Source organism: Daldinia caldariorum, assembly GCF_022478825.1.
Source record: "Daldinia caldariorum strain CBS 122874 unplaced genomic scaffold F4812scaffold_34, whole genome shotgun sequence".
NCBI classification, from domain to species: Eukaryota; Fungi; Ascomycota; class Sordariomycetes; order Xylariales; family Hypoxylaceae; genus Daldinia; species Daldinia caldariorum.
In genome coordinates, this window is record NW_025953070.1 from 38,772 (window position 1) to 56,010 (window position 17,239).

A 17,239-nucleotide genomic window follows, 5' to 3' on the forward strand; every position below is an offset into this window, starting at 1 on the left:
GAGGCTTACGCAGTTCCATGTAACCCTTCTATAGCGCAAAGCTTCACAGCAATAGTTGAGCGTTTCAGGCACCGGCATTGGCTGACCGTCTCTTGGCTTACAGGAGTGGTTTAGGGTACGATGTAGCATATGATGTATGCTTCTCTTACTAGTCTTAACACAGATTTATAGACATGTATAATTATCCGGAGCAGCCAATTCGGGTTTTCGGTGAAACCTTCTGTTTCTACCCTAGCTATCTTACATAAGTACCACGTAGGTAGGTTAGGTACCTTAGGTAGGCATCTATCACAGCCGGGTCAAATCTTGTGGGTTCCGCTGGCGTTGAGAATTGTAATTCAAGCTCCTGTGCGTTGGTACTCAGCCTACCTCCTAACGTTCTTTAGGTGCTATAATTTTTGAACCAACATTTATATACATACCAGGTACCTGACAGCGTTAGAAGGGAAATACCAGTTAATGATCATCAAAGTACGCCCTTAGAATCCCAGAATCTCATTCGCCATCGAAGTAATTGCTTTTGCTCCGCTGGTATCCGTCGCGTCTGCTACTAGCCTTTCAAACCCGAAAGCCCGTAACCCGTCGGTGGTAGCATACGAGCGAAGATGCAATTGGGTCTGCCTATTGATGTGGTCGGCTTCTCCTCTCCCGCCCGGAAAATCAGGGCCAGGGGTACCGTTCAAGAAAGCATCCCTCTGCCGTACTAGATACCTTGCATTCATCTCGGTCAATGGGCAGACTGGTATATACAACACACTGGAGTCCGACTTTCCCTTGTGAACTTTATCAACGGCATGGATGGCTTGCAAAACGGTTAGCCTTCGAATCGCGGAAGTATACAGGCTTGCTTTCACTTACAATCGCAATGCCATATTACATAGTCACCTGGCTTGATATTCGGGACGTGCACCATAGTATTCCCAAGGTCCAGGTGCGGGTGAAGAATATCATCTAACTCTTGACCGTGTCCAGGAGTCGCGCCATGGAGCTCGCTCGTCATGTCGGCGCCTGCATATTCCCAATTCTCTGCCGCAAGGTAAGCTTCAGGAGATGCTTGACCAAGATCCTTAATGGGACGGAAAAAGGGACGAAGTAGTAAATATGCGGTCGAGAGTTTGATCGCCGGAGTCACCATTAGCGTTCCCTCGAATGGCTGTGTGGTGCTCATACTCAGCCATCCTTGGAACATTCGGAACATCGAGCAGGCGCCTAGCCCGTTGTAATTATCAACGACAGCGGATACTCGCGTGCTAGCATCCCATGGGTCGTACTCTTCCCAAGAGCCTTCAAATATCTTATCATACACACCACCACGGCCATATCCGTTCAACTCCCATCTTTCGACACTGCCTCCGTCGATATGCGGGCCCAAGGCAAAACTAGCATCACCAGGTTGCCTGATACGGAGTCTGTCGGCATATGATAATGGCTGCGACGTAGATATAGGGCTTTCGGGATCCGATGTGCGCCACAGTTTCATGAGAGCCACTTGGACTTTGAGCAGGTTCGGATGTGCCCGAGCACGAAGTTGCGGTGCAGACCAATATAATTCATATACTTGAGGGTCGTGCGGCGGGAAAGCTAGTCTGGGGTCAGATACTGGAACATTGATGTTCGACTTTTTCATGGAGCGTACCTTTTGTTTGGGGATTCTGTCTCACATACTCTTCGATTTCATATTTGAACGACCGGGCCTCATCTTCCGGAAGCACCCCCCTGATAACGGCGACGCCTCTCTTCTCAATTTCGCCCCGGAATTTGGCAAGATCTTTGTCTAAACTTTTAAAACTGACACTTGGAATAACTGCAGGACCTCCTTCGGCGATTGTTTTGTTCTCTCGTTTGAGCTCTGCGAGAAGTCTATTCCAACTATCGATTACATGATTCTCAAGACCGTGAACCAAAGTTTTCTTAAGCTCCAGGAATTTTTGAGGAAGAGGCGGCCTAGCAGTGCCAGACAACGAGACAAAGGAGTCAGAAATATCGCCCTCCCTCTTAGTTTGCGTCTGGGCAGCGGTTGTCATGACGGATCGTACCTGATGAGTGGTTCTTATCAACGGAGTGCGCAGCATAGTATTAATGATAGTAAAGCACCTATCGAAGGGTACCATTAACTTCACGTTGGGCTGGGGGGGTTTGAGGAACAGGTTGATCACATCTGCCCTCCTAACATATGATACGGATTACACCACAGAGGATGGGAGCAGACAGGTTTTATCATATTATTTGGGCCTTGCCATATACCTACCTAGGTAATTCGAATATCGATTCTGCTTGAATATCTTACCTATCCGGGAGAAGATATCGGAATTTCCTACTTAGGTTCCTGGAATCCCGACAGCAAGCGTAACGGCGTTAGTGCAACGCACCAAGAACGGGGATAAAGTCATGGTCCAAGCACCTTATGCCGGCGGTTTTTGGCATAAAATGGCGATATAAAATGAATGTAAATGTAAGGTAGGTATATTGATGTACGCTAACGCCTTTCTAATTGCTCGTAAGTAACTAATATAGTATAAGATTATATAGTATAATATCCCGTAAAAGTCTCCTTGCCAGCTACCTAAGGTACCTGTTATCCAGTTACATAACGTCAAAGATTCTTAGCTGGGATGGGCTGTCACGGAGTTACCCAATTAGGCTAATCCGACTCCGCCTCCCTCAACGTTCATACGATGTCTCCTAGACAGCACAGAGTACGTGCAAACTACTCTGTGCAAACCTCGCGGTCGGTTTGTTCAAAAGAGTTCCGCGAAGATTTAGCATACGCATAGCACAGGAGACGCCTGCTTTATATCTGAGTAACTGTCTCAGATAGGTACATATCATTTATCTCAGGGTCCTTTCGGTTATTACCATCTTAGGCCATTCGCCGACATCCTGGTTCCCCTTTCCTTCCCGTACTCCGCCTTATTGGGAACGTCCTGCTGAAAGTTATCTCTTTTAGAAGCTAATACTACTCGGGATCTGCGTCGGAGTTAACGCTTCTGGGATCTCGCCGCGAGTCATGGCCATGGTCAAATTCATCGAGTCCGACTCGACAGGTTTACCCCTTAAGAGAAAGCAGGTTGCTCAGGCCTGTGCCAGGTGCCGACGCCGGAAGAAGAGGTGTTTTCATAATCAAGGTAACGAAGCCCACAACAATGGCCCACGCAGTTCAACTTCTGGGGACGGAGATACTACGGCTTGTAACCCAATTGGCCACTCTACTCCTTCACGATGCGAGCCTCTCCCAAGTCGTGATAATGCTCATAGTCCAGAGCGGCGCCCTTCTAGATTCGTTGGCGACCTGAGCCCCGAGGCAATCCTCATGGAGGCTACAAGTCTCTGCTCGACTCGCGATGTTTCGGTGAGGGGGGGCTTGGGGATCTGGCAGCCCCAAGCACTCGACTTAGATAAGGCGGCTAGTCCGCTCTCCTCGACGGCGCCATCGAGACAAGCCGTTCAGGACATGCTCAGAGCATACGTGCGGAATCACTGCCTTCCCTGTTGCCCTCCACCGTCAGACTACGCAATCCTCCGTCGCATCTACTTTGATAAGCTAGATCCTATCTTCCCTATTCTCGGCAGCCATTCTACAGTTCGATCCGAGGACGAGATAAAGGAGAAGATATTCCAGCAAACTGTTAGCCTAGCAGCTGCTTCCGACCCAGAAGCTACTCGCCATCTTCGTTTAAATTCCGAGGGGCCAATTCTCTCTCGGCATGAATTCTGCAATCTACTCTCAGATTCGATCCAAACGACTATTGATGCCGGCCTCATCACAGACCGCATATTCTTAACTCGCATACTAGCCGCCTTATCATTATACATGCAACCTCACAACTCGGACGAAGCTGATATCCCAGCGTTGCTCAACAGTCGTGCAGTTCACCAAATGCATACTCTAGGACTGCAGATGGCTTCGGAAGAAAGTCACGCGAATAGCCAAGCTACGCAAACGCTACTATGCTGTCTCTGGGCGTTAGACCGCCTCAATGGTGCATTTTACGGACGTGCTTGTCTCATTCACGAACGAGACATCGGGTGGAACCTAGACGATTGCATCGCAACGCAAGCGCCACTCTTTCGGTTGTTCTTGATGATTATTGGCCTTCTCGATAAGGTTATCGCTTTATATCGCCCTGGAAATCGGAAAGAAAAGGAATTCATCGTTGAGCTACCTATCTTCGAGCAGATGATCGTTGATGCAGGAGCGGTTCGGGCCCCAAGTTCATGTCTAGGTAAGGAAAAAAGCCCTCAAATTCTAAAGGAAAGCTTGCTTACTTCTAGTTAGCCTCACTCGAAATATTTTATCATTCGGTTGCCATACTTTCAAGCCAGTCGCCGTCCGAAAACCGGTCCACGGCCCTCCCGGCGCCGGCGACGAACAGCCGTCGATCCTTAGCAGCGGATCGTATCACCTCCATTGTCGGGCGGGAATTCATGGGTCAGCTTTCGTACTTGCCTATAATTCCGTATGGCGTGTCTTTGTCGCTCAGTGTATCTTACCGGAAAATGCGGCATAGCAACATACCGATGTTTAGAAGCAGAGGCAAACAATCCTTCGTGGCAAATACGTCGCTGCTTAAATCAATGGACGACACTTTTTGGACTGCTAAGACTACGGTGGCAATGGCCGAACAAGTTCTCCAAGAGATGGACAAGGCGGTCGCGTCGTTAACACAGGAGACCGGCTTAATTGATACTTCGAAAAAGGGGGAGGCGGCACAGCGAGATCGAGAACCACCACCTCTAAGCACCGATGACGCTCTTAATAATTACAATACTAACCAAGGAGCGATGGACTTATCAATCCTTGAGGGAATTCCGGATCTTGATGTTTTCGGCCATTTCGACCCAACTTTTGACTTAGGCGCCGTTGACGCCGCTCTCGAAGGAAATCTCGACTTTGGAGCCTCTTCTAACTGGTTTGATTGGCAACAACTGTGGGGTTAGATGTTGAGTAGACGCGTATCGAGTGGTTACATAGCATCAGCCATGGTGTGTTTGGATTATCAGATGTATATAATGCACACCTACCCAGGTAACCTTACACAGACCAAGATACCTGTATATATCTTCTGTACACATTTATATCAGGTATGTAATTACACTACAGGTACCTAATAATTTAACTTCTAATATGCCGTAAGTACCTAAGATAGGTAGGTACCTGGTACCCAGTGATAATAAATCCCTGCCATCCAACATTTGACACATGCCGCATACCTGAGACTAACTCAAGCCTAACATTTCTTGCATTCATACTTAGGTACCTTAGGTACCTACCTAACCTAAGAACTCCATAATACGTCCGGGGGCGGAAAGGAGGCGAATTAAGCAGACACCATGAACTATCAAGTGGCGATGATGGAAATCAGCACTCCAACCGGAATACAATACGACAAACCCCTCATCGCTCAAACATATTTGGAGAAAACTGGTGCCCTGTCGCGGAGGATCAGAGAAGTGTTCTTATAGATAGCGGAATCTAATAAGTTGTCCCTCAGTACTCGATATGGTCATCTAACCTGGGCGGCTACATTTGAATGGAGGTAGAGGCTAAGATATAATAGCTAGGTACCTTACCTTACCTACCTAACCTACCTACCTAAGCTATCACTTCCAGGTATTCAACCTCGCCCTGTGTGGAATTCGGTCCGCGAGCACGACATGATATTTGCGCCCATAGTACGGATTAGCTTGGATTCTGATCCGAAATGGCAATGCATGCAGCCATGGCCGTTAGCCTCGCGCAAATCGCCAAAACTATCGATCATTCCTTGCTGCACCCGGCCATGACCGATAAAGAAATCCTTGCCGGCCTGGAGATAGCTAAAAGGAATAAGGTCGCTGCGGCATGCGTTAAACCTTACAGCATCTCTGCGGCGAGGGATGTCCTCGACGGTTCTGGCGTCCTAATATGTGCTGTCGTGGCGTTTCCTCACGGGAGCAGCACTACGGCTATCAAGGTCCTCGAAGCCGAAGATGCTGTGAAAGCAGGCGCGCACGAGATTGACATGGTGGTCAACGTTGGCAAAGTTCTGGGGGGTGATTGGGAATACGTGGCCAACGAGATTCGCGCCGTGAACGATACCGTTTTGAAGCACGGCGCCATCCTCAAGGTCATATTTGAGAATAGCTTTCTTCAAGACGAGCATGTTGCGCATCTATGCAGAATATGTGCTGCCCTATCCGTGGCTTTCATAAAGACGTCAACCGGCTTCGGATTCGTGAAGCAACCTGACGGCTCATACGCGTCTCAAGGCGCTACTATACCGCGCCTACGGCTGATGAAGGCCAACATTGGGCCAACTGTTCAGATCAAGGTTGCTGGCGGGATACGGACCCTAGAAGAAGTAATGGGGGTTATATCACTTGGCGTAACTCGAATCGGCACGTCAGCCACCGCGGCCATCCTCGAAGAAGCGATCCGCCGGGGAATCAATACACCGCCTGGTTTCGCATTAGTATCCCCGCTAGATACTAGATACTCCTAACAGTTCTACAGCTGGTTCCTATATACGGGGGGGGCGGGGGGGTTCATATACGACAAGTTTACTTAGGCAGGCACTAAATAAGAAGTGATACTGAATAGACCACCAGGACTTGGGGAAAGAAGTTATCGGATTTAATTTTATCTTCCCGTCTATATCAAGGCAACCCAAATTTTGATCTCCTATACTCCGGCTAACATCTTCGAATCGGACGGCATCGTTACCATCACGACAGCTCCCATCCTTCAAGTTGGTACGTCAGGAAGTTTGCTTTGCCCACCGGCGCACCTTTCATCCTTAGAATATCGTACAGGGTGGTTAAATGGAAATAAACCGTCGGCACGACAAATTTGGTAACATCTGTAAATTTGTTTGTTAATAGGTGTTACGTATTGTCAATATAAGTTTCAAAGCCGTGTCAAAATAGGCACAGGTTTATAGGAAAAGGGGGCCAATATTGCTTTGAGTACGTACTACAATTATAGTTAGCTTTCGCATCAACAAATATAATACCTATAGCCATGTGTACTTACCAATCTATAGCCTTTTGAGTGGTTTTTCTTGGGCCTACGCTGAACGAGACGGTGTCAAGCTCTTTTCCGTTGACAGCCTCTGGCTTGATATCAGCAAGCGACTTAAGGGCTTGGGCGATGTTGCTGTAGTTCTCCTCAAGAGACCATTCACCCAACTCCGTGGGCACTAATTCGCTGCCGGCTAACAGGTGGGCTGCCGTTCTGGCAAAATACACGGTGATGCCGACCTGCTTTGAGAGCGAGAACATATCCGGGGCCAAACGGGCAGTGAGAAGCTCCTCTATAGGCGTACCGGTGCTTTTCGAGTACTCTTCGGCTTTCTTAAGAAGGTGTTCCTCGGTTCGGAGGACCCGAGTCAGGACGGGGATTGTCAGATCGTACAAAGAGGTCATGATGAACTAGTAAGTCGATTGTGATAGAAGCGCCAAGGCGATAAGGTTTTCGAAACAGGTACGCAAAGTATTTAGCAAGAAGGTAGAGTTGGAGAAAAAAAAAAAAAAAAAGAAGTTGGCAGATGCTTTATGCTGTCGAAATATACTAGATATGTTCAGATATTCAGGCTAAAATAGTAGGGTGGGTTTTGTTCTAGATGGCCTTCCTTGACTAATATTTTATACCTCCATTAGTCTGCGGTTTCATTACATCAGTAATATCAGTAATATCAGTTAGAGGTATGCATATTTCTCACCGCCGGACCTGAAAAACGGACGAAGCGTCGTCGTCATAAATCTCTTACCACAACATATTATATGGAGTAACATTTCTAATCCGCTGCTTATAAATTCCCCGTCAAGTATCTCTATTAATAATGTCGTTCTACCTTATTCTATATTATATTTTTTGATGCATGGCCGTATCTACGGCCGAAACATATAGATACATAGGTAGTATTTGGAAACATATCATTACCTAATGGTAAATTCTGGAATTATGCATTGGCAAGCTATGTGGAGTTCAAGGTTAGGTAGCGACATAGTACGATATGTAAAAATAGGACTAGTTAATAACTTTAGATAACTAATAAAAGCATACCTAACTATAGGTACCTGTGTATAGACTAATAGGTCTTATTGGTGCATTGGTCAAGGGCGCCAGGTGTGTGTAGTTCCAGAAAAAAAAGAAAAAAAAATTGTCGCAAGTAGTCCTCCTAGTTACAAATAAATATTCGGCCAGATATGCCTGTTGAATATTACTTAATCCTTTGTGATCCAAAGCCAGATGACGGGCTTCTCTCCTGTACGTCCTGTTCGCGAACAGTCCCAGCCCAGATCTTTCAGGGTTTGGGCCATGTCAGGTTCGTTATCACCCGAGAAGGTGACCCCCCTATACCATTTCCCGTTCCCTCCTTGAATCACCTCGGTGACCTTGTTCTTCTTTGGGCATGGGTTTAGAGCTCCAAATCCCGCCAAAAGCTCCGCCAACGTTGTGTTGATAGGTACGTGGTAAGCACCGAAGTTAATCGACATGCCCTCGGGGAGTCGCCATGGAGCAGTCGACGATTTGAGAACATGTAGCTTCGTGTGTTTGGGCGGGAAGAAGTAGTTGTATCCGGGCTCACAGCCGACACCACCGGTAGAGTTGTTCAAGTTCAGAGCCGGAGCATCGAGATTGACAACCGGGTGAGGGTTAGGCAGACGAGGTCCCTGGCTGGGAAATACAGGAACCGGGTGGTTATATCCATTCTGAGGGATGACGTAGACCGGAGCCTGGCTGTTTGGTCCAGGGGCAACACCGGCGGCTAGACCAGGGACGCCCTGGCTCGGGATGTAGTTGTATCCACTGGTACCGGCATAGACGACGCCGGGAATGACGTTGCCAAATGAAGGACTAGCATTCGGGTTTCTAGCCTGGTCTTGACCAAACTGCGGGTGCCACCCATTCCCAAATCCCTGGGCGGCCATGATCGGTGTGAAGGTAGGGTTATAATACGTGTATTCCCCGGGATAGCCTACGGCGGGAGTGCAAAATTCGCCTAGGAGCTCTCCCTGCAGTTCAGTACCGATATCCCCGCTAAGAACGCTACCAAGGTCAAATTCTGTTTCTGTATTATTTCTAGAATATTCGTTTTGTTCGTCTACTGAAGAGGTTTCTGCCATAAGGGTTAGCACGAGTATAAATACAGAAAATGATAGGGGTGGTAGCTCACCAGCCGCGTCAGGTTCGTTGGATATTAGAGACACAGTGAGTCTAGGGGCGTTATCGTCTCTACACCCGATAAAAATCTCGATATGCCAGAGCTCACAATCGTCGGAGTTGTAAAATGAACCAACTACTAGCCAAGCCCAGGATCGTTGAGATGGATGAATCCAGAAATGTTGACCAACAACGAGCTTCGTAGCCGGGTAAGGCAGTTCGATAGGAGTTTGTCGAGAATCCAGCTTGAAAGATTATCAGAATATGTCCGTTTAAATAACCTCAAGTAAAACGTAAGAGTCTGTGTGGAGAGTAGCGGAAATTTGTAGTGAAGACTGTAGATTTCCGCCCAGGACAGTGTCACAGCTGCTGAACTGCTGAGATAATACCGTGTTTGTTTTCTCCCACAGTACATCCAGCTAATAAAGAAGGGACTGAAATGTAGGATGGTAGACTATTCACATTACCAGACGAATAAGGGTGCTTTATTGGCCAAGGGAATCCCTTGAATAACCTAGTGGTAGAGACACAGGGTGAATCGTCTAGTATTCACCACCTGCGAAGTTACTCCTCCGTCACGACTCTTATCCGAGCGGCGATCTTCTTGAGTTGGAAAGTTCAGCTTGTGATGTACCGAGACCAGCCAAGACTCTCAATATCCAGGTGCGGAATCAGAACATAGACCGTAAAGAATGAACGTATAACCTCCTGAATGAAGTAGCGGCCGTCGCGTACCGCAAGAGAGCACGGCGTTATGGCGTTCGACATTATAATTCGGAATGCCAAGAGCTATGCGGAAATTGTCAATGAATGGAAAAGTGACAAAAAAAGAAGTCTGACTCATTTGTCCTCCATAAATCAACGTTAAGTCGAGTGAGGTTAGGTACCCAGTCACCCAAATCCAATACTAAGTGGTACAAGTGAGCGTAAGGACAATGACTTGTAAGTTGCAACAGACGTGGGGATATCACTGGGCAACTAATCCGTAGAAACATTCGCTAGGGAAATGATCATTTAAATGATCTCGGCTTCCCATGACATGTACCATTTTTGCAGACGTCGTTAAAAAATAACCTTATCACCAGATTTAGTTAGTAGATCAAGGTCGGGACGTCTCATTGGAAGTTTGCTCCGCCACTCGAGATGTGCAACCATCCTCCTCAACCTCCCAAAAAAAAAAAAAAAAGGAGGGGCGGAGAGAGAAAAGGGATGAAGCACAATGCGACCATAGTCAAGAGACTTTAATCCCCTGATTCGATGTCGCAAGGACTCATACTAAGCAAGCTGTACCAGCAAAATTTCCCAACAATACGGCTATACCAATTCTTAAGCTTAGTCCGCAACGTTGATTTCTTCTTCAACCATTCGAATCGCACCACCCTTCCTCTCCTCTGTTACTTCGCTTTTAATACGACGTCGTTTTTCAGTTTCAGACACAAGTCCTTTGAGATACACCTCAGCATGCACGGTTGCACTGTAGGCGATAGCTGTCCAGCTCCAAACGTTTCTCTTCTCCGGGTCGGCCCCAGCAGCAAGCAGCGTTCGTAAAACAAGGAGGTTGCCGTTACTGCTAGCGAAATGTAGAGCAGTATTCCCATCAACATCCGCATTTTGCACCGCATTTTGGGCTCCTCCCGGGGCGTACGTGAGAAGAATCTGAAGCACCGTGTCGTGGCCCCCCATGCTAGCCTCCATAATAGCATCTCTACCTTGGATATCACGTCGAAGAATGGAAGAGGGATCACTCTCGGAAAGGAACAAGACAACTTCAGTATGACCTGCGGCAGCGGCTAGCATCAAAGCTGTTTGATGCTTGTCGTTCAAAGCCGGCGTAGGAAGTTCGTGACCAAAGGCAACTAAGACCTTGCATACCTGGAGGTGGCCGAGGCTGGCGGCAAGGTGGAGACTCGAATTGGAGAGACCCGTTGCGGAATGGTCCGGGTTATGGATCAAACCCGGATGGGATTTTACAATGCGACGAACAAGAGAGGCGTCATTACTATGGACTGCTCGCCGTAACCTTTCGGATGGCTCGATCCTGAGGTTCGTCATGTCAGCTTTTGCGGAAAAGCATCACAATGCGCATGGGCAAGGAGAATGATACTTACATGATGTTTTAACCTACTGTTAGGTACTTAGTTGAACACTATCCGCTAAAGACGCGACGGTGTGATGATACGGAGCCGACGAGTCAGACCACGGCACCACCGGGCGAACGCCGGCGCATAAGGTAAACTTACCTTACCGTCTAGCAGGCGGACTTAGTAGACCAGGTAGATGCTCGCAAGCTGAAAATTGCTTTTACTTGACAGACTATGCGACTGAGACCTTTAATGGTGTAGAACCGACGAGGAATGCGATAATTATCGCGACGCTTGTGCCAAAATAAAGTCGAGATGGCTTGTAAAGTCTCAGACAAACATGAGCAGAAAGCTGACGTCGTCTTGAGTTGTACATTGATTACAATTTACAATAGGTACATCAATACCTACTTACCTAGGTAGGTACAATGGGTACAATACCTAGGTGACAGGTCCCTTCCCCCGCAAACGGGCAGGAGGTTACCTGGCTGCCTGGGTAGGTACAACACCCATTGTAGGTAAATACCTAACCTGAGAGGTACCTATGTAGGTCAGGTAGGTAGAGGTAGCCAGGTACGTAACCCCGCCTACGTAGTATCGTTTCAGTCTTGACATGCCCATCCTTGTTTCGCGCATATCCGCTCACGGGTTGCCTACCTGCTATTATACATAGGTACGGTACGGTAGGGTACCTAACGTACCTAGGTACTCCAGATTTCGTACCTGAGCACATCCCATTTTACATGTGTTATTTTTTCAACGATGCACTTTTCTCTTGTAGAAGCTCGTCTGCATGCCAGCCGTCTTTGCCCTTTAACTGACTGAAGCGTTTCACACTGGAATAACACAGATGATATAAAATGCGAGATGGATGATTCAGGCTAACGTGTGTAATACGGTGTCAGGCGGGCTTGCATTCCAACAAACATTAGGTACCTAAGGTAGGCCCTTAAGTAAAAGGTATTTCTTAGTCCTATGTGCTTTTGCATGTAGTCATTTAATTACTAACCTAAGGCTAGGTTAGGTACGCTGATATCAAAGGATAGATCTACCAATTACTTTCCCTCAAGCTTGTTTCTCGCCCACAATTCGAATTATATAGTTGTTAGACAAGATACTTGCAGTAGTTGACATTTCTCCGGCTTAGTGTGGCAGCGTGAATGAAGATATAATGAATCCGATGCGGTTGTGTGAACTGGAGGTGGGTAGCATGGAATTGTCTCTCCTAATGTGCTTCCGAATCTAGACTGCCGAGCAATACCTAGACTAATTTTTTTACGCGAATAATATTGGGAAAATTGGAGGCTATGTCGACGCTATTACTTGAGAAGATATCGCAACGCGGGAATATAATAGTTGGAGGTAGTTGGAGGTTATCAAAGGTGTGTCGTAAGCTGAGAATCGCTGATAGTACGTCGGCTAGGCAATATCCTTTAGAAGGAAAGCGCCGGGTTAATACGGCTTTTCTCGACCGATCGTTGTGAGGATTTATGTACGTAAGAGATTTGATACTATTCCAATGGATACCCCGTGGACAACTTACATACGTAGGTACTTAGAGAGTAAGTGGGCATATACATATCAGGTTTTATGACAAGAGGCTCCAGAAGAAATCAGCAGTATAGACCTAATGAATTTTTATTTTGTTTATCCTTTTTATTTACTTATTTAACTTTTTTCTTTACGCAAGCCGATGCCGGTGGTGGTTAGAAATCTTTGACTTATGAGGAAATAATGCCGGCTATGACGACGGCGGCGTTAGGTCGAGGATAAATATGGTTTTATGTCTACCATTTTACGTACTGCATTGTTGGTACTGGACGTGGGAGAATGCACCTAAGCTTTAGAACGATGCAGTGGCTTATTTAGGTAGGTCTTGGAGCATATACCTCCATGTGGCTACCCGGATTGATTAGATTACAGTGCATACAAGCAAAGGTTCCGGCCTGTAGGCCACCAATATGCGATACCTACCTGCTCAATCTAGGTAGTTGCCGGTAGTTTCCATCCCAACCCCCACTACTCGGTACATAGCTTAGCCGTTAGAAGCTTAGGGTGTACATGTACTGAAGAAGAGACGCGAAGGGGGGGCAGAGGGGCAGTGAAAAAGAAACGAGGAGCGCTATTGTCATCATGTGCCCCCCCCCCCCCAAAAAAAATATCAGATATCGGCTAGAAAAGGATCGACTTTTTAAAGCTTCCAACAATTCCTTACTTGAGACTTTTTATTTATAAGGGACTTTTATGCCTATAACTTTTTATATATTTTTACACACAACCTAATACCCTGTGGACATAACGCACCTAGGTACTTTGGGAATATATAACAGTAATACTGTACCGTTGAATCGCTGCCACTAGACGAACAGACAGGCAGGTTGGGCCTGTAGAGACAAGACAGATATTTAGCTATAATAACGGCCCTCGTCCTCAATTGAGCGACAATGAACACTTCTATGGTTAATTCCAAGTTTCTCTCCCATCCCGAGGACCTCGGCGTCGTAGCTGTTGGTTTCTCGGGTGGCCAGGTATGATAAATAGCAATTCTAATAAATACTCGTCCCTCTTCAAATATCACGGTAGCTTACAGGATCGCTATTATTCTTCTTGCCAGTGCAAACCTGGAGTCGACGCTGCTCCTTCGGCTCTAATCGAGGCTGGGTTGCTTACCCAGCTACGAGACGAGCTCAACTATAAGCTGCATGGCCACGACACTGTACACTCGTACACCGACCTCGTCCCGCGCGAAGACCCTCCCTTCCGGAATATGAAGAACCCTAAAGCCGTGAGCAGCGTTACTCAGCGTCTCTGCGACCAAGTCTACGAACATGCCAAAGAAGGGAGGATGGTTTTGACCTTGGGCGGCGACCATTCCATCGCCATCGGTACTATCGCTGGTTCAGCTAAGGCTACACGGGAACGGCTCGGCCGCGAAATCGCGGTTATCTGGGTCGACGCGCATGCTGACATTAACACGCCCGAGACGAGTGGTTCCGGCAACGTCCACGGAATGCCCGTGAGTTTCCTGACCGGCCTCGCGAAGGAAGAGAAACCCGAGTACTTCGGCTGGCTCAAGCCTGAGCACCTTATCAGCGTGAAAAAGCTCGTTTACATCGGCCTACGAGACGTCGATCCGGGCGAGAAGAGGATCCTCCGCGAGAATGGCATCAAGGCGTTTAGCATGTTCGATATCGATCGGTATGGATCTCTCTTAGTTATAATCGTCTGCTACTTGGAGAGAGACTTGCTAACGTATGGTGTTGTCCCGTCATAGGCACGGTATCGGTCGTGTCGTAGAAATGGTGCTGGCGCATATTGGTGCCGACACGCCAATTCACTTATCTTTCGATGTAGACGCGCTCGACCCGATGTGGGCACCTAGCACAGGTACACCAGTCAGAGGAGGATTGACGCTGCGCGAAGGAGACTACATCTGCGAGAGCGTTCACTTGACGGGAAGCCTCGTGGCCGTGGATCTTGTCGAAGTGAACCCTAGTCTGGCACCGGAAGTTGAGCTGGGAGCTCACGAGACGGTTCGTGCGGGCTGTTCGTTGGTTCGGTGCGCTTTGGGCGAGTCTTTACTATAGATCGGTGGAGATTGTGAATGCGACCAAAGTCAATTCACACCATAACAGACATGAGTTCGTCAACGATGGGTATGGTGCTTGGATGATCATGGTGGCGGTTTGGTATATACCTATATACAGGGGTTGCATCTGTTTACACACGTTCTGGGAATTGGGTAACCTTACCTAGGTAGATTAGACGGCGTCTACTCATAGAGGAAGTGGCTAATATGCCTTTTGCAGACAGAAAAAGAAAGAAGAAAAATAAACCACAACGAAATGAAGTATGAATTCCAACATTAAATTATAACTTTGGTTGATGGCAGACTTGAAGTAGCTGAAGTGACGTTAGACATCGAATCATCAGATATAATAACGTGAGAGTTTCTGGTTCATGGATTTAGATAGGATACGGTATACGGTTTAAGATATCTCATATCCAGGGGTTATCCCCAATTCTAGGGTAGCATAGGCCTTGGCAGACGAACTTGTATTGGATATAGTAGGGTGGCATTCACGCTTTGCAAATTACCCAACCACCTTAGTTTCTCATCAGCCTTCCCTTTTTTCTTTTTTCTTCCCCCCTTCCGTCTCTCTTCTACAATCTGATAGGCGTTAAAATGATGGAGTGTTGCAATAGACACTCCGCATATAGTCCGGTACCTGGGCGATTTGAGAAACATACCTCTTACCTAGAGCTATTTGGTAGATAGCTATAAGCGCTAGTTAGGTTAAATTATTGTTTCTCTAATATTTCATAACCGAACAGGCCTATCAAGTCATATAATAACCTAACCAATGATTTATCTCCATTCGCAGTATTGTACTAAGTAAATCTTCAAGTTCACCTAACCAGTAACTTACTTGGTGCATACTCCAGCAGGTCCCGCACATCCCACTCGGCGTCTTCGGTGCGCTACCGAAAAGATACAGCGTCTTGTTGATCATTGCCTAGGAATCTTGCGTATTAGTTTGTGTAAATACTACCTACCTACCTACCTACCTAAGTATAAGTCTGGTCTCACGATATATCCCTCGCACAACGACGACGGCGACGACTCGAGACCGTACCACGTATTTCGTTCTTTCACGAGCCTGTCTGACAGCGCATGGTCGAAAGCGAAAGCGACCAGGCTCGCGGGGCTCCGGCACCTGCATTTGCGCAAAAGAGACGACCCAATCATCCTTCTAGATCCCTCTAGTGCGTTGATCAACCGTGTGCGAAGCAGCTCTGAGCTGGCAGTTCGCTGTGGTTCTGCTTCGTTAGGTTTCTAAAAGTTGGACGACTCGAAAAACTACCTATTGTAATTGCATTTGCCATATAATCAAACGTCTCAACTGCTAGAGCTTTTATCGTTGAAACCGCCCCTACGATCCAAACTTTCTATTCAGACAAACGACGACGTCCGGAGACAAGACGCAAACGCGATTGGATAGTAACATCGAGTGTAATATTTTGGGCTCTCTTAAGAAAAGAATAGGGTGGAAAACAGGTTTTTGTCGAAGAGAGCTTGAAAGAAAAAGACCAGCATATCACCAGTCTGCGCATTAAAAGCTTTCGACGTGAGGCAAAGCAGACTCGGCCTCGATATAACTTCAACTTCGCATCGCTCGCAGTTTTTTACAACGAAGCGCGCACAAACAAAGGAGAAAAAAAAAGGATAAAACACACAATGGCTGCATCAGTGTTAACCGGCTCCGGATCGCTAGTCCACGAACGCCGAATAGCCCGCATTCATAAATACCACTGGCCTGCTATCCAGCTCAACGTATGGATGCTCGTTATGCTAGCGGCGTCATGTTGTATAATTGGTATCTTCGCTACCTTCATCGGCGTCCAGCAGCAGCTGGAACTGTATATTCCCTGGTGAGCAAAATCGGCAATACCGAACCTCTTATTTATAACGGCCTTGACTGTTTTTCTAATCTGGCTCCGTTCTTATACAGGTACTTCCCTTACTTTATCACCGTCTCAGCCTTGACAATCGTCTTCATTGCCACGTTACTATGGCTCATAGCTCAACGGAGACTCCTCCCTTCTATAGTCATCCTAGGCTCGTTTATGTTCTTTGTGCTTTGGATTGTAGGACTCATAGTCGTCAGCATTGAACTATGGGGTCCTGTAGGTTCCGTCAGCTCGAATTGCAACCTCTTGGTGTGGAGTACGTCGCCCACAGGCAACAATCAAGGAACATTGGCCTGGCTAGAACAGAGGTCCATATGTGAGCATACCCCGAGTTTGGTCCCCTTCTCTCGTCGTCCACTACGCGCTTCGTCTAATCTCAATTTGCTCTTTACTGACATTCGGTCCGGCAGGCCAATCATGGCAGGCTGTCTTTGCCTTCGGTCTCATCGGATGTATATTTTTACTGTGGATTATTGTCATGGCGATACAAGTCTTCTACGATGATGTCTGATTAATTTTATGTGAATTTTCGATAATTAAA

General features: G+C 47.1%; 7 protein-coding genes across 7 annotated transcripts; 3 read left to right on the forward strand and 4 right to left on the reverse strand.

Moving 5' to 3' along the window:
* Positions 1-479: 479 nt before the first annotated feature.
* Positions 480-2,024, reverse strand: F4812DRAFT_453890 (DUF1479-domain-containing protein; the record flags this gene model as incomplete). The annotated part of the gene is made up of 3 exons (XM_047936548.1): positions 480-802; positions 859-1,581; positions 1,637-2,024. The coding sequence occupies 3 exons, from the start codon at positions 2,022-2,024 to the stop codon at positions 480-482; spliced, it is 1,434 nt and encodes a 477-aa protein (XP_047785250.1).
* An 823-nt stretch (positions 2,025-2,847) lies between these two features.
* Positions 2,848-5,242, forward strand: F4812DRAFT_293827 (uncharacterized protein). Its single transcript, XM_047931170.1, has 2 exons — positions 2,848-4,223; positions 4,277-5,242. The coding sequence occupies exons 1-2, from the start codon at positions 3,008-3,010 to the stop codon at positions 4,936-4,938; spliced, it is 1,878 nt and encodes a 625-aa protein (XP_047785251.1). The 5' UTR covers positions 2,848-3,007; the 3' UTR covers positions 4,939-5,242.
* F4812DRAFT_448601 (deoxyribose-phosphate aldolase) lies at positions 5,222-6,517 on the forward strand. The gene has a single exon (XM_047935872.1). It carries the CDS (start codon positions 5,703-5,705, stop codon positions 6,480-6,482), a length of 780 nt encoding a protein of 259 aa, XP_047785252.1. The 5' UTR covers positions 5,222-5,702; the 3' UTR covers positions 6,483-6,517.
* An 18-nt stretch (positions 6,518-6,535) lies between these two features.
* Positions 6,536-7,578, reverse strand: F4812DRAFT_448604 (uncharacterized protein). Its single transcript, XM_047935873.1, has one exon. It carries the CDS (start codon positions 7,402-7,404, stop codon positions 7,009-7,011), a length of 396 nt encoding a protein of 131 aa, XP_047785253.1. The 5' UTR covers positions 7,405-7,578; the 3' UTR covers positions 6,536-7,008.
* Positions 7,579-8,037: 459 nt separating this feature from the next.
* On the reverse strand, positions 8,038-9,913 carry F4812DRAFT_469669 (uncharacterized protein; the record flags this gene model as incomplete). Its single annotated transcript, XM_047938893.1, has 3 exons — positions 8,038-9,101; positions 9,159-9,390; positions 9,881-9,913. 3 exons carry the CDS (start codon positions 9,911-9,913, stop codon positions 8,206-8,208), a joined length of 1,161 nt encoding a protein of 386 aa, XP_047785254.1. The 3' UTR covers positions 8,038-8,205.
* Positions 9,914-10,233: 320 nt separating this feature from the next.
* Positions 10,234-11,572, reverse strand: F4812DRAFT_294076 (ankyrin). The gene is made up of 3 exons (XM_047931172.1): positions 11,386-11,572; positions 11,254-11,269; positions 10,234-11,183 (listed from the first exon to the last, which is right to left on the reverse strand). Coding segments are annotated over exons 2-3 (708 nt in total). The 5' UTR covers positions 11,256-11,269; positions 11,386-11,572; the 3' UTR covers positions 10,234-10,477.
* Positions 11,573-13,670: 2,098 nt separating this feature from the next.
* F4812DRAFT_453894 (arginase-like protein) lies at positions 13,671-17,209 on the forward strand (the record flags this gene model as incomplete). The annotated part of the gene is made up of 6 exons (XM_047936549.1): positions 13,671-13,754; positions 13,841-14,424; positions 14,501-14,772; positions 16,479-16,659; positions 16,740-17,014; positions 17,109-17,209. 6 exons carry the CDS (start codon positions 13,671-13,673, stop codon positions 17,207-17,209), a joined length of 1,497 nt encoding a protein of 498 aa, XP_047785256.1.
* Positions 17,210-17,239: the final 30 nt, after the last annotated feature.

Bases quoted from the DNA above. Each gene is read 5' to 3' on its own strand.
- F4812DRAFT_293827 (XM_047931170.1), top strand. From the start codon at position 3,008: ATGGCCATGGTCAAATTCATCGAGTCCGACTCGACAGGTTTACCCCTT. The intron at 4,224-4,276 runs GTAAGGAAAAAA...ACTTCTAGTTAG, and splicing joins GGCCCCAAGTTCATGTCTAG to CCTCACTCGAAATATTTTAT.
- F4812DRAFT_448601 (XM_047935872.1), top strand. From the start codon at position 5,703: ATGGCAATGCATGCAGCCATGGCCGTTAGCCTCGCGCAAATCGCCAAA.
- F4812DRAFT_448604 (XM_047935873.1), bottom strand. From the start codon at position 7,404: ATGACCTCTTTGTACGATCTGACAATCCCCGTCCTGACTCGGGTCCTC.